This window comes from Podarcis gaigeae, assembly GCF_964106915.1.
Source record: "Podarcis gaigeae genome assembly, chromosome: 4".
In the NCBI taxonomy this organism is placed as follows: domain Eukaryota; kingdom Metazoa; phylum Chordata; class Lepidosauria; order Squamata; family Lacertidae; genus Podarcis; species Podarcis gaigeae.
The window spans coordinates 50,397,434-50,424,652 of NC_139677.1; the positions used below are offsets into that span (position 1 = coordinate 50,397,434).

The following is a 27,219-nucleotide window of genomic DNA, read 5'->3' on the forward strand; positions in this document are numbered from 1 at the left end:
TAATCAGTCAATGATGCACTTACCAAGTAATGAAAAAACATGTCTTCACCAACAAGAGAACCCTTCATTTAAACTTGTGCTTATTGTGAAGGAAAACAAGACTAGCTATTACTATTTTGGAAGCTCTGGACCCTGCATAGAAGTTAAAACAGTAGCAAAGAGGCCCAATTGAAAACAACTCTTTTCAAAGCTTCAGTCCCTGATCGTAAACACCACTTCCCAACATTGGAGGAGCTGCACTTGTTGTTCAATAAATTTTCTGTTATTTATTTTGTAACTGCACCTAAACCACAATAAATTGTCCAGCACTTGGCTGCCAGACCAGATAAAATATAACTTTTACCATCAATACAGTCCATTTCCAAGGCCAATATAAACTAATGGGCATATTTAAAAGATACAATAGGCTTCTGCATACAGGGACGGAGTCTTTCTCTTCTTCTAAAATAAAACATTTCCCACATAATAGCATCCAATGTACATATTCTATAATGTCTTTCGTTCTTTTTACTTTTACTGGCAGGGCGCTCAAAATGAAGAGTCATAATTTCTCACGGGCCCTTATTCAGGATTTAAAGAAATACTGAACCAGAAAAACTACCCAAAGTATTTTCCCAAGAAAAATAGGTTTCTAAAAACCAGTCCTCCACCACCACAAGAGGGTTTTTTCCCTTCAGCATAGATATACATTCTGATGTCTGTTCGTGATTTGGCACATTCCCAAGCAACATCGTGATTTGCTTTCTGCAGCTCTGAAAATTAAATCCATGCTTAACTGGCCTTGGTTGTGTGAGACCTGTAATATCAAGTTGGCAAAAAGGCGAGCCTTGGCTGCTGGTCCTTCGGAGAATTCTGCTGCAGACCATGTGTTCCTCCTCCTCTTTCTGCTGCAGAAGGTTTGCTCCTAGGAGTTGCATTCCTCACAGTGGCACGAGAGGATGTAACGGTAGGTGGCCGTGAGCCTCATGCCACCTGAGCAGCGCAACCTCATGGCTTTCAGCTTGGAAGTCTGTGGCTGGCAGCAATGGCACGTAGAGCGGAAGGGCTGTTTCAGGACCGTACTGAAGGACACCATTGGTTCGGAGCGTGATGTCTGAGTGCAACGTCCTTCACAACGAGCTAGCAGCACCATCTGCAAAGGAAGGAGACAAAGGAATCAAGGAATGGAGCCCCAGAGCAGTGCAAATTTGTGATGCCAGCAGAAATTGTATTGTTCATAACTACCTGGTTCCTGTTAAACAACCCCCTTACAACCCATTTAGGCCTCACTGCATTGTGTTAATAATTTAATTATGGGTATATATACACTGGGCCTAGGTTTTCTATCACATCAGCTACATTTTGTATACATTGTTTCAGCATATTTGGGTTTTTTAAAAAATATAGAATGCTTTGATTATGGATCAGAAGGAGTAAGATATGAAGTGTTGCAAACCCAGTCATGTGATCTAGCACCCGTGGCCACCTGGAAATGGCCAATTTGGACCCCAGTTCTTTTCTTAATCCAGTTGTTTCCTGTCTATTCCTCTAACACACTTAAGCAGAAAAAGGAATCTACTGTAGTGCTTCTGAGGCAGAGGCATGTATGTGTGCAATAATATTATAGATATGACAGCAGTCTAATTAAAACATTCTTAGCAAACGAAGAAGAAGAAGCCATGCTCTTGCCATTGCTGATGGTGAGCTCTGCCCCAAGATGCTGTTACAGAATTTATTCTTCCCTCTGGGATTCTCTCCCCAAATTCTCCGCTCTATTCATGGGTAATGAAATGCCTCACCCTATCCACTGCCCATGAATAGCATGGAGAATTTTCTCTCAACTCTAGGCTTGCTACTGTTATAGAATTAAATACTGATTGGCATTCATTCCTCTCTCTTGTTTTTATGGACCATATTTCCCCAGACACAGATGATATATTCCAGATTTAATAATAATATAAAGGAGTCTTGTGGCACACAGTGACACACAATGCAAGTAGACTTTTGTCAAGCAAAGCTTATGCCATAAGAAACTTCTCAGTCTTTAGGTGAAACAAGACTCTTTGCTGATTTCTCTGCAATAGTCTAACACTGCTATCCTTCTGGAAATCCCTTACTGATTGTATGTAAGGCTTTTAGAGACCACTTGCCCTATATTCCTGTCTGGCCCCTGGGCTCAGCTGGTGAGCCCTTGTTGGAGGTGTCACATATTCAGTATGTAGGTATCACCAAGAGGGCCTTCGTTGCAGTTGCACAGGTATTGCTGTAGATCAGGGGTCAGCAAACCTTTTCAGCAGGGGGCCGGTCCACTGTCCCTCAGACCTTGTGGGGGGCCAGACTATATTTTGGAGGGGGGAATGAACAAATTCCTATGCCCCACAGATAACCCAGAGGTGCATTTTAAATAAAAGGACACATTCTACTCATGTAAGAACACGCTGATTGCCAGACCAGCCGTGGGCCAGATTTAGAAGGTGAGTGGGCCAAATCCAGGCCCCCGGGCCTTAGTTTGCCTACCCATGCTTTAAGCGCTGTTCTTTCTACTGCTCTTTCTACTCAGGCCTTCTCCAGCTGAATTGTTGTTTTCAGTTTTCAGTTGACATAATCTTCTATGAAGGATTTATATTATGCTTTGCAGTTTTCTTTTATGCATTTCTTTTATGCATCTTACATATTTTTATATGTTTAGTCTACATTATCCTATATATAGTATAATATAAGGCTGGTATCAGTCATTTGCTTTTTTTTCAAAGGCTGAACAGAGAAGGAAAGTTCATTTTTAACAGGCAATAATGGGGACAAATCTCCGTAAGGATTTTTGAGCTGGTTTTTGCAGAGAAAAGAAGGGCAAATGGTCAGCAACAGCAGCAGGTGTTGGAGCTACAATCGATGGCTCTGCCTCTCTTCCCCACTTCCACGGAGCAGAACAGAGCAGAAAACTCAACAGCTGCTATTAAGCCACAGCAAGTTTCTCCAAGCAAAATATTTCAAGCAAAAACACCTTTTTTGGCATTTCCTCATGTTTCCTAATGAAAAGGGAAAGGTTGGCCAAAAATCACTTGAAACCATATGTAAACCACATCTACTGCATTTGGATCAAAAGAAAACTGGATCTGAAGCTGTCATGGAAGGAGGATGTGTGTGGACACAAATGAATTTCATATCCCTTAAGAAAGGCAAGTGGTGTGTTTTTACCTCAATTTTGCTACCAACTGAATGTAATTAAGAATATAAGAAGCTGTGTTATACCGAATCAGACATTGGTTCACCTAGTTCAGTGGTGTCTACAATGACTGGCAGTGACTCTGCAGGGTTTCAGACCAGGGTCTTCTCAAACCCTGACTTGAAGCTATCAGGGATTTGACTTGGGACCTTCTGTATGCAAAGCTGGTGTTCTACCACTGAGCTATGGCCCATCCCCAATTACAGAAGGGCCATTCCACCCCACTGCCCTACTTTCAATCCACGTGAGATTATTTCTCAATAGCAGCTTTTTGTCTCATTGTGATGAGGTCTACAAGGTAACTACAAAAAAATACACTGATTTTTATTTTGGGGTATATTGTCTTGAATATATGAAATATATACTAATATTAGCAATTCATAAAAATAGGTAAAGGGGGCATCACCAAACAGAAGGAGACCAAAAGGGGGCCAAGGACTCAAATTGTATTGAAAAATTGAAATGTATTGAATAGTAAAATGTCTTTAGAAAATGCCTGATAGAGTTTGGTAAAAAAACTTTCCTCAAGTTTTCTTGTAATAATATGAATAATCTGAATATTGCAAGAGGGAAATTGTATTCTTGTGCCCTACTGAAATGCAATTTTCTAGGGACATTTTCATATTCTATAAATTTTTATTTTTTAAAATTCTTCTTGAGGTCTTCTTCTTCTTGCTAATAATTCACAGAAACTAAAAATCATAGGGACTTGGCAGGAGGGCTACAGAAGTTTCTGATGGTGATGAGGAAATCTCTGGTCTTTCCACTCATTATGGCAGTTCTGCTTTAAAATATTATGGTCGCACCACCACCTTGAAGGAGAGGCTGTCTACACGGTCAGTCACACTTTCCCCTTAATTCATTCACAATATGAAACATATCAGGAAGTCTGTCTGGCTGAGAAGGGAATGACTAGATGAAGTACTTTAAAACAACCTGAATGACGATGACAGTCCTGAACACTGAGCTGAGTCAGGAAAATTTCCACACAATACAAAACAATCTCCCCAGCCTACATTGTGTCTTTTCAGTGAATGCAGTAACTCAATCAGCACACAAGATAATATAATCCGGATGAGTGTGGCTAATTTCCCTATTTTAGCGGTACATATTTGCTTGCTTGTACTCTGGTACATTTCTGAGTGAACATGTTAGAATTTTTAAATGGTATATTTTTCCATTTATAAATGTACCTTTCAGAGCATTTCTTGCTGTCACATTTTCTAACGCAACTCTGCAGCCATAAAGGCTGAGTGCCAATTCACATAATCTATTTTGTGTCCCTGCAGGCAGTCCATGCCTTCTCTAGGAATGTGCTCATGTGGAGAAACTTAATATATATGAACTGACAGATCAAAAATATGTCAGCAACAATTTCTGTGACTGGAGTGGTTGGAAAAATTGCCACCTCACTCAAGGGAAGTTGAGCTGACTAGATTTGCAATTGGCCAATTCATAAATTTCTTCAAGCAGGTGTATCAAAAATTATACCACATGAATCAGACAGAACTGGCATCGTCATGGGGCAGTTACTTCAGACAAGTTTCCAGAAAGAGTGATGGTTTTCCTGCCTCCAAAGAACAGTGTGACTACTTTCAAACACTGAACAGCAGTTCAGGCCTCGTGGCAAACTGCTTTTGAAACTGAGGAGACTTTGAGATATGGCACATAGGTCTGCAGTGCAAAGGGTGGGAAGTAAAAAACGACAGCTCAGCCCCTTGTGGGAGGCATCTTTTCAATATTTCACTCCAGAAGCGAAAATCTCTATGATCTGTCCTGGAATCAGCCCTTTTCGTTTAAAAATAAAAATAAAAGTCGGACTTCTTAAGAATCTCCTTGGAACTTCACAAACACATAGTTGTACTGACATCATCTCCTCTGCTTCTCCTTCAGAATAAGTGTTCTTTGCATGAGTGATCAGTTACACTAGGCATGGGAAAGCAATGGCACTCATGATGATGTTTGACCCACCTCCCATCATTCTAGATGCTGGCTGGGCATGACAGGACCACCTGAAGGGCAATAGGTTGGGAAAGGGCGAATTACACCATCAGTTTTCTGGATGTCCATCTGATTTTCAGTCTGTGGTATTCGGAGGTATCAGCTTTATTAATTCATTTATTTTTCAAAGGATTAGATGTCATATTTCCCTTAATTCAAATGCAACCAGTCATGGCTGGAGAAGTTCACTGCGGCTACAGTCCTATGCCCACTAAGCTCCTAGCTAGGGATGGTGGGAGTTGCACTCCAACAATAGCTGGAGACCCAAGTTTTAGAAACAGTACTGGGATTTAATATGATTTTTTAAACAAAGTTTAGGAATATAAAGACAGGTTTATCAGGGCAGCTCAAGACATTTTGCCGCCTGACGTGGAGAAGCAAGTAGTGCCTTCCCCTCCACCCACAAGTCAAAATTCACAGAACACAAAGTCAGCCAAGTTACTTTAGCACCTGAGGCAGAACTTCCTACAAATGCCTTCCTTCCTCCTTGGCAGTAAAAAATGTAACAATAATAAATTTGCTGCTGTTTCATGACTTCCCAAACCGGCTGCTTGAGTTGGCTGCCTCACTCTGCCTAATGGTAGACCTGGCCCTGAGGTTGAACTATTTATTTTGTGCTTTTATCCTGTATTTGTATCTTGTGAGCCATCCTGAGATCTTTGGATGAAGGGCAGCATATAAACTTAATGCATAATAAATAATAAAAATAATATTTCAACACACCAGTTTCCAACCCCTCTCTTTCAAACTACACACACACACACACACACACACACAGAGAGAGAGAGAGAGAGAGAGAGAGAGAGAGAGAGAGAGAGAGAGAGAGTTATATACACACTGTTTGAGGGGAGGGGAGTAGATAACACCATTGCACCATTGAATAGCAGCTGCAACTTTAGATAATGTCACCACACATAGCTGTGTACAATTGCGAAACTGCAAAACTGCACTGTGAAAAATCAGCTTCTGTGTGCTTCAGATACTACACGTGTACACAACACATTATGCTCCCTTACGTTATTGGGTTTTTTTATGGTACCTGCATGTAAGAAAGGTTGAGAAGTTTAAGATAGCACTTACCTTTGAACTGCACTTGTACAAAGGGTGGCTGATGGAATCCACATAATGGTGCCTCATGCAGCGGTCTGGGTCTGAATCGATCATGAAAGTACTGTCTGTTTTACTGTCTGTGTCTCCCATTATTGCCAGAAGGGACAGCATGGAAATGGAAGCGGCTAATACATGATTTCCCATCGTTGGAGAACTTCTCGGGAAATACAGTAGAGGGAGGCAGAGCATCAGAAGCACTCTAAAGACTGGGGCCCAGTCCCTTTCGAGGAAAATGAGAGCTCTGTGCTAAGTCTCTGGCTTGTCATTGCTGGTTTTGAGTTAGGCATTTGTGGAGGACATAATCCATCAGAACATCTTCTGTATGGCTGCTGGGATAGAAAATAAATAAATTAAGATCCTGGAAAAACAACAAAATGGCCTCTAGAGTGAACTAGGCATAAATAATAATAAAGCTCAAAAGACCGGTCTCGGCCAAGAAAAACTTACTGAGCAAACATCATCCCATTGTAGGTGTGGTGGAAGAAGAGGTCAAAGCCTCGCAAGGCTGAAAGCCTCTTCTATCAATGTTTTAATAATAAGGACATTTAATATTGCAGAAAATGTTTTTATGCAATGAAGTCTCCAGTCGGTTCCGTTCAGTGTCAATTATTTAGCAAGGCACCTGAGGATTTCTGAACATTAAAAGGCCCGAGGATTTGCATGAAAAATTGAAAGGTGTGTTCCAGAGGATTAAAGAGAGTTACATTAAAGATGGAAATGTTGGCTCAAAGCAGAAACGAAAATTAATTCACCGGGCTCATCCCTCTCTCCAGTGATCTGTTCAGCCATTCTAATCAGTGATTGCCCCAACGATAGACTTGCTTTTTTGTGCTCTGCACACAGCTGTGTCCATTGAAATGGGCTGAGATGTGGGGAACATATGTGAAAATAATTGTGCAGTCTTGCTGCTAGCAAAGAGATCTTACCTACACATCCACAAAGGGTGCGTGAGCACACACAGGACATGTGTTTGAGGGTGAGTGTCTGCAGCTAGGGGGGAAAGTTCTTGCCTTCATCAGTAGGAGGGCACCCATGTTTCGCAAATCCTGATCTGAAACGAATCTGAATGAGATTTTACTAATAGGAGGTTCTGTGACCATACATTATAAGAGTCAGGTTTTTCCATCTCAAAGAAAGAGATGGGAGCCACTACTTGACTATATTAAATTTGTTCACCTGTATGGAAATGTTTATTTACTTGCATTAAGCCAAAATAAATAAATCCCAAGAAGCTCCAGCAAATAACCCCCAAAGCCACATGCATTTGCTTTAAGTCACACTAGGATCGACTCACATAGCGCACCAAAGGTTGGGGACCTTTATCAGCCTGAGGGCCAAGTTTATTGGCAACGGACGAGACTCTGATTCCAGCAGTATGGATGCCAGAGATTTCTACACACATCTCTCCATCTCTCCATCCTCTATCTACCCAGGCATGTAAGCGGCATGATCACAGTTCAAAAACACATTCCAGAAGCTCTCAAGGAGTGCACCAAGCAGATTCAATGGGGGAATATCATGTGAGGATCAGAGAGAGATGTGAAGGGCTGCATTTTGGCCCCCAGGTTTCCCACCCCTGACATGAAGTATCAGTGGTGGCATTTCATAAAATGATGAGGGCTAGAAACATATATTCTTTAAAACCTCCTGATATTCCTGCTTGAGATAACTGAAAATCTGAAGCTCTTGACACTGGAAGAATAGATGTCCTGTTGTACTTTCTCTTTATTCACCAAGAAATGTTTTATATCATTTCTCTAATATGTACATAAGAAGACCCTTGCTGGAGCAGGCCAATAGCTCATCTAGTCCAACCAACCTGATGTCTGTGGGAAGCACACAAGCAGGACATAAGTGCCAGAGCACTCTCCCCACCTGCAATTCCCAGCAACTGGTACACAGAGACAGGCTGACAGAGAAGGTGAAATATATAGATGAGCCACCTGATAAAATAGCAACAGCTGCAGATCTTGCAACTTCAGCCCCACCAATAAACCAACAACTTCATTTTCAAGAAGCATATAAGATATGTCAGTCAAGTCCAACCAACCAATATGAGAAGAAGAAATAATGTTAATCAGTGAGCAGGTCTGGCCAAAGACATTTTGCTGCTTCCCACATGTCTAGGTGCATAAAGGCCAAAGGCAGCCAAGTTATTTTGGCATCTGGCGCAGAAAACCTCGCAAGCACCTCTCCCTCTCCCCTTCCTTAGCTGTCAAAATACAATAAACAGAAATGAAATGAAATAATAGCCGTTAAGTACAAAACACATAAATTAAATTAAATAACCCTAAATTAAAGGATCATAAATTTAAAATACAATAACCATAAATTTTAAGAATCATAAATGTAGAGTACAGTAACCAAAAATGAAAGAATCATAAATTCAGAACACAGAAATCATGAATTAAAAAGCCATTTGCTGCTCTTTCATAACCCCGAAACAGCTGCATGTGGAGGCTTCCTCACCCTGCCCCGTGGTAGGACTGGGCTGGCCACTGAATTCCTACTGAAGGACATAGAAGGCTGCTCCCCTGTTCCAACTACTAGCTGTTTCCCCATCTTTCCTTGCTCCAGGTGGGCAATTTGAACAGTGACATGCCTCTTGTTGGCAGGCAAGCTAAAGGACATAACCCCAGGTAATTAGCCCACAGTCTGCAGGCTGGATCCAGCCTCCCAAGTGGCCTCCCCTATCCCTCCCCACCATATTCTCAGTCTGGTTCACTTACTCAAACACGATTTGTGAATGGAAATGCCTGCCTGCAGGGGCAAACTATATGGCAATAGACCGTGTTTAGTTTAGCTTGAGAACAGGCTTCTCCGTGTCTTTCCCAAGACCTACTTGTGCTAATGTTCATCTGCTCTATCCAATGGACTTCTGAGCCATGTGCTGGCACATCCACCCACAGGCTCCTCTCTACCATCAGGGGGAAATCTGTCAATTTTTATTTCAGTTTCTCTCTCTCTCTCTCTCTCTCTCTCTCTCTCTCTCTCTCCTCTGTTTCTTCACATTTCCAAATCAGTTTGCCAACAAAAAAAGGCCTTGTGAAAATTCATCAACGTCTTTGCAAGAATTTCTAACACATGCACCTTTGTCTAACAAACACTTATAAAACAATCTCCGCTAACATAATTTATTTTTGCATGCTATTCTCACCAATATATGCATTTATATGTGCATTTTATCTTCCTCTAGGCATTACATTACAGTGGTACCTCGGGTTACGAACTTAATTCGTTCCGGAGATCCGTTCTTAACCTGAGGCATGCTTTTGCTAATAGGGCCTCCTGCTGCTGCCGCACTGCTGGCATGCAATTTCTGTTGTCATCCTGGGGAAAGTTTGTAACCCGAAGTGTTTGTAAACCAAGGTAACACTGTACTTGGAGGAAGAGTGGCATTGCAAAATTCAGATAAATGCAAATTTTGAAGGACAGCTCAGTTCTTTTCATTCTGGAAGTGTCAGATTAGAAAGCTTCACCTTTAGAGGTGAACGGAATCAAATTACTCCCATCTCCCATCCCTACCCAAAACTACTTGGTGGTGAACTGGGCAGGGTTGACTTGCATGGTGGCACTTAGAAAAGCCAGCGACTGCATGGGCTGATGGAGGAGGCTGCAGGGTTGAGCAGAGAATCCTACAGAGCCTCCTTTCAACTCTGTGGTGGTCCTTGAAGTACTAGCTCCAAATAAGCTGCTATGAAAAAGAGGCCAAAATTACAGAAACTGCAATAAAGATGATTACATACATTTACAAGAAATGTGGTGGGAAAGTGGAAATTACAATTGCGGGCCCTGCAAGAACAGGGTGAGGAGCGGCTCCCATGGAGGCCTGCCATAACCTTCCCCACCCCCTCTGATAAGCTGCCACTTCACTAGACATGCCGCTGTGCTGCTGTGCGGTTTTTCTGCCAGGCATCTGGCTGCTCACCCAGGCCAAAGCTCTACCTCTGTTTCCCAGGTCAGCTGGGTATGTGGGGAAGAACAAGCTGGTGGATTCTTCTAGGGCTTATGCTTAGCATGAACTGCCATACTTTTTAAGGTGTGCCCTGTGCAACAGTTGCAGGTGAGGCTATACCACAATCCTATGGAAACCGCTCAATAGTTATCTGCATATGCAGGCTGCCATATCGTAGCACCAGAGGAAGATAGAAAGCTCAATGTCCTACAGTAGGAGGGCCACTCGCACAACATTTTAAAACGGGGGCACAGATGTGCATGAAATGTGTGTGTGCTGATTTTGATGAGTAGGCGATCATTTAGAAATGATCACATTGATTTAAATAGAAACACACAATACATCCCACCATAGTGAGGAAGATGGTGACCAGGTGACTTTTGTACCTTCTCAGTTTCCTATCTATCTAGTAGGCAACTTCAAGGTCTCTTCTTTACCTTCCTGTTTAGCTTTAAAGTGGGCTTAGGATGGAAGGCCCTTCAAATAGAGAATTGTCCTCTGTCATGCAGGACACATGCCTTCTTTATTCTACAGAAACACTGTCAAGCATCTGCTTGGGCTTGGCTCCATAGGGTGGACTGGGGGACAAAACTTACTACTCACTTCAGAATATAGGACGAATGAGTAAAACACACTTAATAGTTAAACGTGTTACGGTCCATAGTGGGCGAGACGCCCTGGGGCAACGCAACTTCCTATTTTGCTTCCAGCGCAGCCCTCCCATCTCCGGAGCTGGAGTTTTATTTGGAAGAGTTTCTGCTTGTTTGCTTGATTGATTTGTTGCTCTTGCTGCGAAGCCTGCCAACCTGATGCCAGGTTTAGATCTAATAATAGGCATAAAATTCAAGGAGCTGCTAGCTGTGCAAGCAAATGGCAGCCCTGCACGAGGCAGACTCTCTGCTCGGAGCAAGTCCCTTCCCGCTAATCCCGGTGTGACCTGTGTGCATGGAATGGTGCCTACTGGAGAACCACAAGCAAATGGACCTCTTGCAGACTCTCTTCATGAGCCACTCTAAGCACTCTGCTTCCTTTTGCCATGAAACCGCTAGGTAGGCCTAAGCACAATACTCTCCCTTAGCCTCTACACTCTCTCACACACATACAATATCAGTGGCGAGGGAGGAGATCTACAACAACGGGGTGATTGTAAGGAGTTCAACAAGGTAATGTATCTGAAGTGGTTTGAACACACTATAGTGCTATATCAATGCTATTCCCTGGTTTGATTTAAACCTTGCCTTTCAGAACAACTCCCTCCCAGCACATCTTGTGGTGCAATATAATGCAATAATAAAACCACCAGCAGAATGAGTAAATAAAAACAGCAGCTGAGGGCTAGTGCTACTAGCTACAGGGGAAATTAGGCAGACACAGGAACATGTCTGAGGGCCATGTTCCTTCCTGGTAACTGTGGATTTAGGATGTGTGTGTGTACATGGCTGTGTGTACATGGCTGTAAACAAAGGGATCTAGGAACATGAAGTCCCTGTGGAAGCATAGATGGGGCAGCCTTGCTTTCCCAGCTTCCAGACACATGTTGCTGGTGCTTACTGGTGCTTGCTGTCTTTGCCTGGCAGGGAGACGGTATGTCATTGAATTGTGACAATGTCTCTTGTTGGCCTGGATACAGGAAAAAGAAGTGTGTGGCAAAAGTCAGAAACCTTTAACTTTTGCATGGGTGGAATATAGCCTGCTGTGCAAAGGTGAGACTCACATCTCCACAAACTTCTGCCTCTTGCCCACTTGCTATTGACATGTGGGCCACAGAAGATTGACCAGGAGGAAATTTGGCCCCAGGCTGGAAAAGGTTCCCCACTTTCTGCCTTATAGGAATCTGATCTGGAGCCTCCAGCCAGTGCGCAAAGCATAATGTGCTTTCTGACCAAGCCCTGACCTGTGTTCTCTTTGGGGGCAATTCCGATGGAAGCTGCCACCACGTGGAACCATTTTTCTAACCACCTCTTTGTGAAGCCATAACTTTTATTGCAGTCCTCCATGCAAAATGAAACTTAATCAGCACATAAAAGAGGTTAAGTCATTGTTACCAAATATCCAAAAACTAGAGAAAAGTTTTCATACGAAACACATGCAAGGTTTGGCTGCGCTAGGCACCGTTCCGTATGTATGCCTGAAAGAGAACATCAGATGGAAATTAGGGGGGGGGGTGCTTGAAAAACTGCTAGATAAAGAACATCAGGGGTTGGCGCTGAGTATTTTCTCTTCTGCTAATGTCCGTGCCATTATATTGATATTGGATATTTGCTAAGTGCTATGTCCTCTCGATCGCCAAAATTTAAATTACGGCAACAATTTCCTCTTGCATTTTTCCTTGCAGTCTATCAAGCCCTCATTTAATGCAACATTCAACATTGCTCCACCCTAATGCTGCTTTAAACAGAACAACCGTTCTCTGGCACAGTAGTGTGAAAGGGACTTAGCAAGAGAAAAAGTGTGCTTTGGCTCATCTCCCCTTTGTTTCCATGTGGCACAGAGAGAAGAAGTGCCCAGTAGGTCTTGCCCTTTGTCGGTAAATAAATATTCCTGCAGTGGGATTGTTTCCCTCCCCCTTCTTCATGCTTCCTTATTTAAGCATTTGTGCACGGCTGATGACTGGGCAGGCAGACAGTGATGCGACTGCATTTGAAACCCTCGCAACTGCATTGTTGTCCAACTTAAAAATGCCGGATGAAGTCATAAAGCAGCTGTGATCCACTCAGAGGGAAAGAGGTGAAAATAGAGAACTGAAGCCACATAAAAGACAATTCCAAACAAACTGAAATAATTGCACCCCACCCAGCACGGTTTTGTATGGATACCAAATTTAAACATTCGGGGCTAGATCCTGCCTGACATAAAGGACAAGAGTAACTCTGGCTGCAGCAGAACTAACGTGATCTACTTCTGTTGAAGCTTTGGCCTGCCATTCACACACGCTAATCCAGTGTTATATAAACAGCATTCTGGACGAGAGCAAGGAGGCACCGTAGTCAGATTGTCCAAAAGTTAAGGGTGGGTCTGTTAACTTCTGGCCCTTATGTCCTCGATGACTCCCCCTCTTAACTGTTGAGTACTTCCAATACAAAGACAGAATCCACCTGTGTAGTCAGTTCTCCAGCATAACCCCGTCATTTTGAGGATGATGTCGGAGAGGAAGATTTCACTGTAATTTTCTGGAAGCCAGCTCTGCTATGTAATTTGCTATCACTTTAGCCTCTTTTCCTCTGAGTGAGCAGCTGAAAATGGTCTTAAATTCAAAACATTTTCTAAAACCCATTTGCTCTAGTTTTATAGATTTTGTGGTGTAAAAGAAAGGTTTACATCTGAAATGCCTGTTGTTTACTTCTCCACTGGCGAGGAATTAAGAGAGATCTTTGTGCTTATCAGCAAAGAAATGGGGAGAGGGGGATAACTTGTTGGTTGGGACCCTCCCCCAGAGATTCTACTCACCTTGGAGAACATCCATATGGCTCATGCCTCTGCTGTCAGTTGGTCATCTTTTCACACCCAGAGACCATATTGTCAATAGTGGGATGGAGACTCTAGAGACTGCATGGTCTATGCTGGTTCCACAATGTCCCTATCAGCTCTGCAACTGGACAGGGAACCAGCATGAAAATGCCCAGCCTAGAATTTCCATGAGGTTACTAACCAATAAAATTTCAGGTATACACACAGTATGCCTAAAGTGTCAATTATTATTCTGTATCTTAGCACCATCGGTCATCAGACAACTAGTTCATTGCCTTACTGGTTGCTTGAGAACTTGGGATGGCACGGATGAAATTTTATCCAACAATACCCATTAACTATCTTTTTAAAAGTAATCATAATCATATGATAAGCATGTCACCTCTCAAACACAGGAGAATAGACAGCATTTTGAAAGTAAATGAAGAGCAATTCAGGCTGCAATCTTTTACATGCTTACCTGGGAGTAAGTCTTATTGAATTCATTGGGACATATTTATGTTTAAAAATGCATAAAATAGCACTGTCAGAAGCTTACTAGTCCAGATATTTTTATATACATTTTATTTTCTGTCTGAAAGCTCTTTTTAGTTCAGCAATATATGGATAGTAACTTGATTGTGGGCATTGCAGGATAATAGCTTTGCACTGGGGGGGGGGGTTGATTGTAACTGTTTACAACAGACATAGTAGCATCAAGACCTCTAATCATGGAATTGCACCTAACAGTGATATATAGGAGAAAAACCACAAAGTTCAATTAAAATATCTGGTGTCAGTTGGACTGATATTTGGGGCAAGAGTTCTGCTCTGGCTTGCAAGCCAAAGTGGAAAGGACTGTCCTCTTCCCATCTCCATAGAAAAAGGCACAGTTAACATTCCTTTTCTCCCCCCCCTACCCCGACCTCTGTTCCCTGTTGGCCTGGCAACAAGCTTCACTAGTGCCGCCTTAAAATGGTGATGTGCAATGGGTACTGTTGCTTGGCAGAGGATTATTGAATGGACACAGAAGACAAAAAAAAAAATGTTGTAGGTAGCCATGCTGGTTCATTCAAAAAGATCTAGAAACCAATGCAGAAACCAACAAACATGTCGCAAAGTAAACAGCAAGCTTTCAAGATCTCCAGAACTCTTCTACAAGCTGGAAGGTAGAATTCTAGAGTTTGAGTTCTGATATAATCTCACTGTGGCTTTTGGATTCTTTTCTCCCTAAGAGACCAAAATGACCACCTACAATTTTTGTTATTTGAAGACTTTTAAAACTGAAGGAAGATTATAGTTTACTATGTGAAGATGGGACATGCCATCTGCATTTTGGTTCCTACAAATAATTCATTATTATTTGTGCCAGTGATACTATCAGAGGAATCATACTCAATCCTCCTTTCAAAATTATTTGTGGCTACATGGGGGGGGGGGACAGTCATACTGTTTCATTTCCAGTCTGTGTGTATCCTGTAACTTCCTGCTAAACTACCGATAACTTTTCATACCACAAATGCTTTGAGTTTTTGTTGTTCAGCTTTCGTTGCACTATAGCTCCTCCAGACAACATTAATGTGGCACTAATAGAGAAATATCGCTGGACAGCTAACAAAGTAGAATAAATTCACCACTAATGCACTATTATTGTGTCAACAGCATGTTGTAGAAGACATCCACATCAGAACACCCATATGGAGGGTCTCCCAATTTGACTTCTATTGACTCTTAGTGTGCCACCCAAAATCAACCTCCAACGTTGCTTAAAATAAAAACTGCCAAACTTCTCTTTACTTCTGTTCTCTGCCTCACAAGGGATCCAGGTGCTGGAAATGGATCTGAGTAACTGCTGTATGTTATAATCTTTTTTAAAAAATATATATGGAGAACATTCATTATTGTTTCTTTATCCCAGCAGACATTGGTGCAACCCAAAATCTGTTTCCAGGTTTCAGGACGCTCTACCAGAGACTAATCAAATTAAGCCTGCCTAATGTGTCCTGCACTCCGTCTTAAGACTGTCATTTTCTGCAGACCTCTAGGTTTCTGCATAATGTCTAGCTCTCTCCCACTTTCCCTGTTTTGCTTAAGCCTGAAGAAAACGCCTGGAGAACTCAAAAACTTGATCACTATTTAGCAGTAGCAGAAAGTATGGTGGGGCAGTGATGCTCCCCTGATCTCTGGCTGGTTGCAGCACTGCCGGTAGAGTGGAAGGGAGAAGGCAGCAGCAAAGTCCACATGGCAGAAACCCACTCGTGCTCCCACCAGATTGGATCTTCCAGTGCATTTGCACTGCACTAACCTTGCGGGTGGCGCTGTGGGTTAAACCACAGAGCCTAGGGCTTGCCGATCAGAAGGTCAGCGGTTTGAATCCCCGCAATGGGGTAAGTTCCCGTTGCTCGGTCCCTGGTCCTGCCAACCTAGCAGTTTGAAAGCACGTCAAAGTGCAAGTAGATAAATAGGTACCGCTCCAGTGGGAAGGTAAACGGCATTTCCATGCGCTGCTCTGGTTTTGCCAGAAGCGGCTTAGTCATGCTGGCCACATGACCCGGAAGCTGTATGCCGGCTCCCTCAGCCAATAAAGCGAGATGAGCGCCGCAACCCCAGAGTCGTCCGCCTTTGTTTCTCCACCTTCCTTTAAGCAGCACCAAAATGACCAACCAAAGGCCAGGTGTATAGCAGTGATGACCCTCCAGACCACCCACTCCTGCTCCTTAAGGATGGTTGATTTGCTCCTAATAGAAGACAGTATGTAATATGCAGATATGCAAGTGTTTTTCAGTCACTCATTGCTTTTTCTCTTGAGGAAATCACTGGGAAATTTCCACAAAGGATCAAAATAATAATAATGAATGAAAACAGTGTGTGTCCCCCAACAAAACCCCTGTATAATTCCATTGCAGTGTACACTTGTCAGGAATTAAATCCTTCCCTTTGGATTCATTCAGTCAAACTTGTCATTTCCTTGAAGGAAGGACTGGATGAAAAAGGATGAAAGGTCCTCAGATATCAACTTGTTTCTTTTAACAAGGCGGGTGGCATGCTCTGAAGCTCCCATCCAGCCCCAGCCTGAGTGTTGTGGCAGTGATATGTGGGTCACTATCATGATATGACTGACCTTCCTTCACCAAACCAGACTCTGAACATTAACTCAAATCTTCAACTTGCCTGCAAGGCCATGCCAACGTGGATTATAGCTCTGCTGTATTAATAAGCCTGAGAACCTTATTGGCAGACTCCCCTAACAATGATTCAGTTCTTATCTATCTATCTATCATCTATCTATCTATCATCTATCTATCTATCTATCATCTATCTATCTATCTATCTATATCTATCTATCTATCTATCTATCTATCTATCTATCTATCTATCTATCTATCTATCATCTATCTATCTATCTATCTATCTATATCTATCTATCTATCTATATCTATCTATCATCTATATCATCTATCATCATCTATCATCTATCATCTATCATCTATCTATCTATCTATCATCTATCTATCTATCTATCTATCATCTATCTATCTATCTATATCTATCTATCTATCTATCTATCTATATCTATCTATCTATCTATCTATCTTCATCATCATCATCATCATCTATCTCTATCAACTATCTATATCATCTATCTATATCTATCTATCTATCTATCTATCTATCTATCTATCTATCATCTATCTATCTATCTATCTATCATCTATATTATCTATCTATCTATCTATCTATCTATCTATCTATATCTATCATCATCATCTATCTATCTCTATCATCTATCTATCTATCTATCTATCTATCTATCTATCTATCTATCTATCATCTATCTATCTATCTATCTATCTATCTATCATCTATCTAATCTATCATCTACCTATCTATCTATCTATCTATCATCATCATCTATCTATCTCTATCTATCTATCTATCTATCTATCTATCTATCTATCTATCATCTATCATCTATCTATCATCTATCTATCTATCTATCTATCTATCTATATCTATCTATCATCTATCTATCTATCTATCTAATCTATTTATATCTATCATCTATCTATCAATCATCTATCATCTATATCTACCTATCTATCATCTATATCTATCTATCATCTATCTATCATCTATCTATCTATCTATCTATCTATCTATCTATATCTATCTATCATCTATCTATATCTATCTATCTATCTATCTATCTATCTATCTATCTATCATCTATCTATCATCTATCTATCTATCTATCTATCTATCTATCTATCGTCTGTCTATATCTATCTATCTATCTATCATCTATCCATCTGTCTGTCTCTAAATCTCTAAAATAATATTGATCCAGCAGAATTCCTGGTGGCTCAGAGTCCCATTGGTATGAGCTGGCTTCAGCATTTGATGGACAAATGGTGAGAAAGAATACATTGCCTGCCATTTAGATAACGTACCGCGATTGGGAGAGCAGCACCACAAAATTCCAGCAAACAGAACGAGAGCCGGTGGAGCTTGGAAGTGGTAGTGCCTGTGCTACCCGGATTCTATTCTGAATTAGATTATGTGAAAAAAGAGAGAATATATAGACAACCAGCTGCTCAAAGGCTTACTACAACCTTGCTTTTATTGTTCTGCTAAGTTAGAGGTGCGGCATCAGAGGGATTCCATGCATACCGTCACTGAGAAATTTTAATATGTTCCACACTGACACACATAAAAAGGAAGTAACAGCTGATCATAAGTCAGACCAGGCGACAGCGTCACCCTCCCTCCCTCCTTCTCTTTCTCGCTCTCCCCGTGTGGGAGCAGAATTGTGGGCCCTCCAGAATTGTGGGGTCCCGGGTGGATTCCACATCATAATTGGCAGGGAATCAGGCAAACGAGTTCATACAATTACATCTATGTTTCATTATGGAAGTGAGCATGTACAGTATTCGCTCCTCCCAGCAACCACCCAGAGTGGCACACAAAGTAGTGAATTACAGAGGCATGCCAGATCAAAGCTTTTGCAGTCCCCCTTTCTCAGGTTACAAGAACAAAGGAATAGTCAGTGGCATGGAGAGGCAGTCAACTGAAAATAGGCAGCAACATGATGAATCACTTTTTCTGTGAAAATTATCGTGTGGAACTCACTGCCACAAGATATATATTTTTTTCTTAAAACGAAAACTTAGCACGATTTTAAAAGACAGCAAGTGCCAAATGATTTGCATTAGTACAAAGGAGACCAAACAAGAAAAGTTTGAAACATTTTTAAAGGATATTACCTAGTCTTTTGTGCTTCAGGGCAAAAAGCTGATTTTAACTAGAAAAGTCTAAAGAGGCATTTATTTATTATTTATTTATTTATTTTATTTATTTATTTATTTTATTTATTTATTTATTTATTTATTTAATTTACAGCCTGCCTGTGAATTGAATGGTTCTCAAAGCAGCTTTTACATAAAGGTCAGACTCTTTGACTCTATTAGACATGCCCCACTGGCTTCATAGTAATCCCTGCCTGAAAGGGTTTGAACAAGTACAATCGGCTTACGCATATTCTGCTCAGTAATATGGATCCCACAGAGTCAGGGCCTTTCTAGTGATGGCTCCTTCATCGAGGATGCACATTTGACCCCCCCCCTCTCCTTTTCAGCTTTTAAATGGGCCTTGTAACTCCTTTGATTTCACACTGCTTTCGAGTTAAATGTGCTCCTTCAGTTCTTAATGTTTTCTTGTTTGCATCACTGATGTCTTGGTTCTGAAATTATTTTACTGCGCTTCCTGTGCTAGACTGTAGTCTGCTCTAGGGCACCTTCAGATGGGTACTGTATGTACTGCAGGTGGATGTGGCAGCAAGCATATTGCACTTTGCACGTGGATGTTGTAGATTTGTACTGGGAGGGCCTTCTCGGTAGTGGCGCCCTCCCTGTGGAACACCCTCCTTGCAGATGTCAAGGAAATAAACAACTACCTGACTTTTAGAAGACATCTGAAGGCAACCGCGTTTAGGGAAGTTTTTAACGTTTGATGTTTTGTTGTGTTTTTAATATTCTGTTAGGAGCTGCCCAGAGTGACTGGGGAAACCCAGCCAGATGGGTGGGGTATAAATAATAAAATTGTTATTACTATTATTATATGTCTGCTCCCCTCCCCTCCAGTACAGAAAAGCTCTTCAAGGCTTCTGCATTCTTGATTTTGCACTGCCTCCTTTGACTCCTCCAATCCTGCCATTTGTCCTCTCCTTCTCTTTTCCCCCCAACAGTGGAAGCTGCCCTGTGATGCCATGCCGACATGCCACCCTGACCTTTCTTCTGGCTCTTGCAGCTGTGGCATCAGCACTGGCAGCAGCATTGCCACAGTTCTCTCCCCTTCCTTTGCAGCAATAAATCCAGTCCCTTCTCCTTCCCTCCTTCCTTGTGCCCTCCAGCTGGGCTGACTCAGCCCCTGCAGGGAAAGGAAGAGGATAAGGCGAGAGAGACCACTACCAACACAGCCACACCTACACCATTGTTTTCCCCACCCCCAGCCCTCCCCTCGCTGCCTGAGCACATGGATCCTCCATTTGGGTTCTCTCTGCTTTCACATCTCCGACCAAAAGAAAATTAACAGGCTCACCAGCTGCAAAGTTTCCCCTGGCCCTCGCAACACGAGGGTCGCCCACTTCAGTCCCCCGCTTTATTTAAGCAGGAGTTATTCACCAAGACAGCACTATACTTTCACTTTTACAGTTTCTAATATTCAGGTTGTGATTGCTTGCTTAACATCCCCTCAGCACGACAAAAACGGTATCAGCTGGAAGCACGTGGGACAGGCTTACGTCAGAAAGAAGCGGCTTCGGTGTGGCACATTGCCATGGCAGCATGGCACATGAGGCAAGGAACATTTCTGGTATGAAAAGTTGGGAGGTATTTCCTGGAAGCTACGGACCATGTACCCATCTCAAAGACTTTGAGGATGGAAACCAGCTTAAATTCAGGACCACATGTGTGAAATTAATGTACTGTGTGGAACTTGATAAATTAACGGGAAGGATCTGAAACTAGAGAGACCAGAAATTCACCGAAGACTGGAGTAAATTTATGGATTATTTGAAAAGTATATGTGATGATCAGATGATGTTTGTAGGTTTGCAAGAAGTTCTGTGAGGAATAATATTAGAAATATTGTAAAAATGGAGGAGAGATGCTATGTTAAGAGATGTAAAGGCAATATTAAGTTAGGAAATGCATAAGAAGTGTTTAAGATGGAGGATTGTCAGAGGTGCTGATGAAAGTCCAATAAGAATGTATGTGTGATAAATTGTGTGGTATGTTATATAATTTTGTATGTTAAAAATCAATAAAAATATATATTAAAAAAATAAATAAATTCAGGAGCACATGTGACCACTCTGATACCTTTAAGAGCACAAATCATCCCAAATGCACACCTGGAGGGGAACTTAGATGGCTGCTTTAATTTCTTGTCTTAGAGCATCCTATACATGTCTGCTCAGAAGTAAGTCCTATTGAGTTCAATAGAAGGTAAGCATGGGACTGCAGCCTTACTGAATTGATTTCATGTATACTTTATATTTTAACTGTGTCCATAAGCTGCCTTGTGAGGCTTTCACACTGAAAGGTGGCACGGAACTCCTACTGTGGTGGGTTGGCTGCAGTGTTGGACTAGGGCATGGGAGACCAGGGTTCAAATCCCTGCCCAGCCATGAAACTCACTGGTTGATCTGGGACCAGCCATTTTCTCTGAGCCTACCCTATGTCAATGTATTGTTGTCTGAGTAAAACTGGTGGGGCCCACCTTGAGCTCTTTGGAGAAAAGGTGGGGTGCAAATAAATACATGTGTTGCTCTCAGAAGGATGAAGAACAGTATCCCTGAGGGATCAGACTTAGAGACTTCCTAAACCAGCATCATGTTCCCAACAGCAGCCCCCCCCCCCAGATGCTGTTGGGAAGCTCTGAAGCAGGCCAGGTAGGCAGCAGCCCTCCCCACATTTGTGCCCAGCAATTGATCTTCAGAGCTATACTGCCCATTTAGCCATCATGGCTAATAAATGACCTGTGAGCTTGTCTAAACCTTTGAAAAGGCCATCTAAGGTAGCAACCATCATCACATCTCTCTGGATTCCATAAGTTAAGAGTGTGCTGTCCCTCTCCAAAGGTGATCCACTGCAGTGGTAGCTCAGTTCTACTTAAAGTACAGCAATGTTTGAGCTAGTCCTGCTATAAAGCATGTGCCTATTGGACTACTCTAATTTGTTTTACAAACAGTCTTGATCACGAATAATTGTCCTGATATCATCGTGAGCACAAATAATCATGCATGCACAATAAAGAAGAAATATCTTTCCTGAATCTCACTTTTTCTGAGGAATCTCAACCCAGCAAACAGCTGCATGAGGAGTTCTGAGAAGAGACAGTTCTTTCCTTCCACTGATGTAACAGTGTCTTTGCTGATAATGGTAGAAGCAGACCGGACAGCCAACGGCAAGCCAGATCTGACTTGAGCACATCAGTGCTTGCGTTTCTAATGCCATAGAGGCAGCTGTCTCCCCACCCTGACAATGTGCAAATTGCATTCTATTAGTGACAGTCAACTTGGATAGCTTTTGCATTAGCACTCCAATGTGGTGGTTATGTGGTGGTTTCTAAAATTTCACTTTGTGTTGCCCACATGCTTGCAGGTTTATCACTGCAATAATAAAAGCAATAAGAACCAAAAGCCAGTTTTAGAAAACAGAGATCCTCTGAAGGCTCAGTTATGCACACCCATAGCACTAAATTCTGCAAGGATCACACAGAATCCATACCAGCCTGCTTTTAAGTCTGTTGAACTACAAATATATCCTCAGCATTGCATGTGATAGATTTACAGGTGTGCTTCTTTAGAAGCAATTCACTGTGAATGGCTCTTAACAGGAGAAGTGTAACATGAGTTTCTGCCCCAGCCTTCCCATCTAAAATAATCCTCTTAAAATTTCACATAGCTTATGTAGCATAAGTCATTAATTTCATAGCCACCATGAGGCATCTATGGTACTGTCAAAGTTTAAATGATGGAAGAGGCCATTTCAGACTGTAAGCATAACTGAGGGAAATTATTGCAGAATTATTCCTCAGCTACCCAAACAGAACTAAGATGAAAATATAATAACCATGCTGGAGTCATCTGGGAGGAAAGGCAGGATACAAATTTAATCAATAAATGAAATAGACTCTTCAGTGCAAGGGCTATAGCTCAGTGGCACAGAACAAGCTTTGCATGCAAATGGTCCCAGGTTCAGTCCCTAACTTCTCCACGCAGGGCTGGGAAAGATCCCTGTGTGAAATCCTGGAGAGCTGCTCTCAGCCATCGTAGACAATACTAAGCCAGATGGTTCAATGTAAGGCAACTTCCTAAGGCAGGCGATCTCTCTACTACATTAGGACTTTGTCTTTCAGCTCTCCAGCCTCTTGAATGACATTACACTGTTTTGGAATCCACAAATCTGATGCCATTTGCCTCCTTCCAGTGTATAATCATAGCAGTGATGACAGCTAGCTTCTGCCATTCAACGTCCAAGCAAAAGGGGAGGTTCAGGCGGCACGATTTTTAACTGTAGAACATGCTTTCACTTAAATCCAAATGCTTCTGCTATGTTCACCCATCTTGATCACATCACCCTTCTGGATCAATGGGTGGTACTCACTAGCTTTCTGGGACAAAACCAACAAACAAAAGGGGAGAGCCAGTAAAAAATGAAATTATCCAACTGCAGAGCAGTATTTTATTATTGCATGACACAATATTTCTATGCATTTGGGTTGGTTGCTTCCATTATGGGGCCAGGGCTAATGAAGATGGTCCTTAGCCACAAATTTCAAACATATTTTCTAAGTTATTTTTGCATATACTTTCTCTGTCATGTCTGTTTGCCTTGCTGTGGTTTACACATTTCCACTGCAAACATCACACTTCATATAGGGGAAATGTTATCTTTAAAATATTCTTGTATCACTTGCAGTAAACTTTTTCTACTATTATTCTTCCTATTTCTTCAGAGTGGGGGATGAGCCATAGAGGTTCGTTCACTTTTTTTCCTTTCTGAATCTTAGACTAGCTGGCAGCACTCCTCTCCAGTGCAGCCTTAAGAAAACACTTTCATGCCCACATGAAATTTATGCTAGAATCATGCGTGCTGCTTTAAATATTCATTCAACTGGTGATGCTGTTTTCTTCAGGAATTTGTCCACTAAATTTCCTCGATGTAGATGTTGCTGTTACATTTAACATGCTTTTAGCTTTTGAAACCCTAAACAACTTAGGACCACAATATCTAAAGGACTGCCTTGTTTCCTTGCTGCCCAGCAACAGCACTCCTCTGATGGGACACTGCTGAGAGTAACATATTCAGAAGCACACTTTGCCTATGCAAGATACCAAGCTCCAGCTCTCTGGAATTACAACTAGCCAAAGAACAGACAAGCAGCTAGCATGATGATGCTTAGGCACCTACTGAAGACCTTATTGTTTAGGAAGGCTTTCTTTGAGGTGTAGCCCAGTCATTTATGGAAGATCAATTTTACATCTGGTGAAATGTTTTTATTGTTTTTAGAGCTTGTATGGAGAGTTTTGTTATTCTGGAGTTTGCTGAATTGCTCTTATTGTTTTTACAGCTGTATTATTATTATTATTATTGCTATTATTATTATTATTACTACTACTACTGTGTGCACTGCTTCTATGGCTTTATTATGTGAAGCCACCTATACATTTGTATTATTATAATAATAATGAAAATAAAAATTGCCATTACATCTTTGGTTTTAAAAAAACCACCATTATATTATTATCTCTCAGAATTATGCTGCTCTAAAATAGAACATTTGAAACCTTCCCCTCCAAAAAAGGGGTCACATTAGTCTTACTCAGAGTAAACTCATTGGTTTCAATGAATCTGCTTGCAATATGGTTTAGTGAGCTATCACCCAGTGATTCCAGGGCAGCGTCAGAAACTTCTTTCAACAGGAGGTCTGGGGAGGCTGGCAAATTATTTCTGAGAGCTTTGCCCTGCCTGAGCATCCTTGGTTTGGTTTGATCTGCCGAACAGACATCCCCCTGCATTATTGGTTGTGCTGACGGCGTAAGCCGACTGCTCAATATATCTCCTCTGTTCTGCAGCCAAGACAAACACTGTGGATTCCCTCGCCGTTCCTAACCAATCAAATGCACATATTAAATCCATCCTAATCCATAACCAGTGCTGTGCACCCCGTGGCAAAACTTCCCAGAAGTTTGGATAAATACAAAAGTGGGGAAGGGGGGTGGGAGATCCTAAACAAAACCTAAAACCTCGCAAGGGATGACACCCAACCCTAGAAATAAATATTGCCTATTGTTTCGAATTATTCCAAGCCCTCCAGCAAATGACTGGCAGAGGATCAGCATACATTAGTTGTCATAAAAGTAAACACATCTCCGTTTTAAAGCAGGAGCTTCGCCTGCGTTCATGGAGTCCCATTGTAATGGGACAAAGGCAGCGCTGGAGATACCCCTCAGCCCCCTTTTCGGACTCGCACAACTCAGCTGCCTGCCCCCCTTCCAGTTCAGCCTCGTACAAACGAGGGTCAGTACAAACCGAGAAGCCCCTGCGCGGAGATGAGATGGATTTAATGCTGCAGTTATTTTATCCCCAGAAGGACTCATTCTTTTTTTTCCCCCACTGACTGCCCCCTGGCATCCTCAGGAGACACATGATTAAAGGCACGCTGGCAATAAATAAATAAAAAAGATCTAGTAGGCAGCGAATCTTTAGGCAATCGCTAATGAAATCTGAGTTCGTGAACAGTAAAGCAGGATATTTAAAGAACGCGGGGCTGTCAAAAGACAAATCATTCTCATTAAGCACAATGTGATATTTAGCGTTCTGATCCAATCTCTCCGATCCCTGCCTGCTTACCTTTGCAAAACGCGCCGCTTTCACCTTCCTTTGGACTCCGGCAACTCAGAGCGAAAAAGAGGTCTGGTTACTTCCAAATGCTTTTGTTCTTCTGTCCCCCTGTCACATGGCTTGCCTTTTATATTTGCAACACACAAAAGTTAGGGCTGTTGTTTAAGCAGGAGAGAGAGAGAGAGAGAGAGAGAGAGAGAGAGAGAGAGAGAGAGAGAGAGAGAGAGAATGTCAAATGGAAAAGTGCCATTGCAGTCATATATCAATCAGGCGAGCAGCAGCGGCAGCTCACAAGCAAATGGGAATTCCACAGAAATGTGAAGCTCTTGTTATCTGAGAAATCACTAAACACCACCAGTCAAGCTTCCTTCTTCTGCACAGACTTCTCTCATTGGAGAACTGGAAAACTGGATGCAAATACACTGAAATTTCAGGATGTTTCCTGTGATGGCATACAAGGCTATGGAGGTTCAGGTCCAAATTTCATTCTGTCCCATCTAAATTTGCCAGATCACTTGGTCAGAGACAAGCTCCTTTGCACCTCTGCTAATTGTTTGCCATTTCAAATTGGGGGGGGGGGAGAAATACTTTTCAGGAAAACATCTACCAAGTGTAACCTCTTCCACAGTCACCTTGATGAGGTTTTGTCTGAAGAGTAAGTTATTGATGCTAGATTTATGACTTGAATCTTGTGTGTGTGAGAGAAAGAGGTACTGACTTATTGCAGTTGATCAGACAGGGCGTATTGTATTGCCTTGTCATTAAACTGAATGAACATGCATACATTTGCATCTTTCTCCTTGCTCTCTTGGAAGTCTGCTTTAAGCAAGCTCTCTCCGGGACTCACATATTAATGATCAGAAAGACAGAGTGAACTCATCACCTCTCCGCCCTCTGTGTCCAATCTTTAAAACTTTTTTTTGCTTAAGCTTTATGTGCCAGGAGCATAATGTTAACAATCCGCTTCTAATGATGAGCAAAATGGAACTAAACAGCGGAAAAAAGTACCATACAACCGATACTAAGCTCACTTCCTTTTATACTTATGAAATTATGCGGGAACTGTAAAATCACCTCCCACTGGGCTTACGGGGGATGGAAGTTATACAATTTGCTCTAGCGCCACAGACCTTATCAGTTCCGCCATATATTTCTGTAGTGTTTGGAGGATTAATGTCAGTGCGCACAAATGGTAACAGAGCTGCCAAGCTGGTTAAAAATAAAGGCTTGGACCCAGGGCTGAAGAGCGCAGAGGGAGCAGATCTTGCCATTCACAAGTGCCTATCTGATCAGGAGGCTGGACCTGCAAAAAGGCAGACCGTCCCCCTGAGTCCATGCTGTCACAGTCTCTTTAGGTTTGGGCAGGCTGGGTGTTGTTAATATCTGAGCCTCTTATGTGGTAAAAGATCAAAAGACAGATGGAAATTATGCTGTAAAAATAGACTCCTCTAAAAGGGGAATGGCTGGTAGATGAGTAAGCATCATGAACACAACAAAGGAAACATTCTTTGGCTTGATCTGTACAGTCAGATTTGGCTGGATGGAAAGCAAGTGGGCCATTTTGGTTTTAGAGGGGCTTAAATTTGAGTTTGAGC

General features: G+C 42.0%; 1 protein-coding gene across 4 annotated transcripts; it reads right to left on the reverse strand.

The window, feature by feature from the left end:
- Positions 1–240: 240 nt before the first annotated feature.
- Positions 241–26,460, reverse strand: NDP (norrin cystine knot growth factor NDP). 4 transcript variants are annotated; one of them, XM_083735029.1, is made up of 4 exons: positions 26,409–26,460; positions 25,634–25,779; positions 6,284–6,642; positions 241–1,132 (listed from the first exon to the last, which is right to left on the reverse strand). In XM_083735029.1, exons 3-4 carry the CDS (start codon positions 6,500–6,502, stop codon positions 905–907), a joined length of 447 nt encoding a protein of 148 aa, XP_083591155.1. In that variant the 5' UTR covers positions 6,503–6,642; positions 25,634–25,779; positions 26,409–26,460; the 3' UTR covers positions 241–904. The 4 variants fall into 4 exon arrangements, with proteins under 4 accessions (XP_083591155.1, XP_083591153.1, XP_083591154.1 ...); XM_083735027.1 differs by having other exon boundaries at positions 26,257–26,446; XM_083735028.1 differs by having other exon boundaries at positions 6,284–6,639; positions 25,634–26,446.
- Positions 26,461–27,219: the final 759 nt, after the last annotated feature.

What these genes read in the sequence shown, in the direction of transcription:
- NDP (XM_083735029.1), bottom strand. Translation starts at nt 6,502, where the DNA reads ATGCTCTGCCTCCCTCTACTGTATTTCCCGAGAAGTTCTCCAACGATG. An exon ending in TGTACAAGTGCAGTTCAAAG is followed by an intron (nt 1,133 to 6,283) that starts GTAAGTGCTATC and finishes CTTCCTTTGCAG; the next exon opens with ATGGTGCTGCTAGCTCGTTG.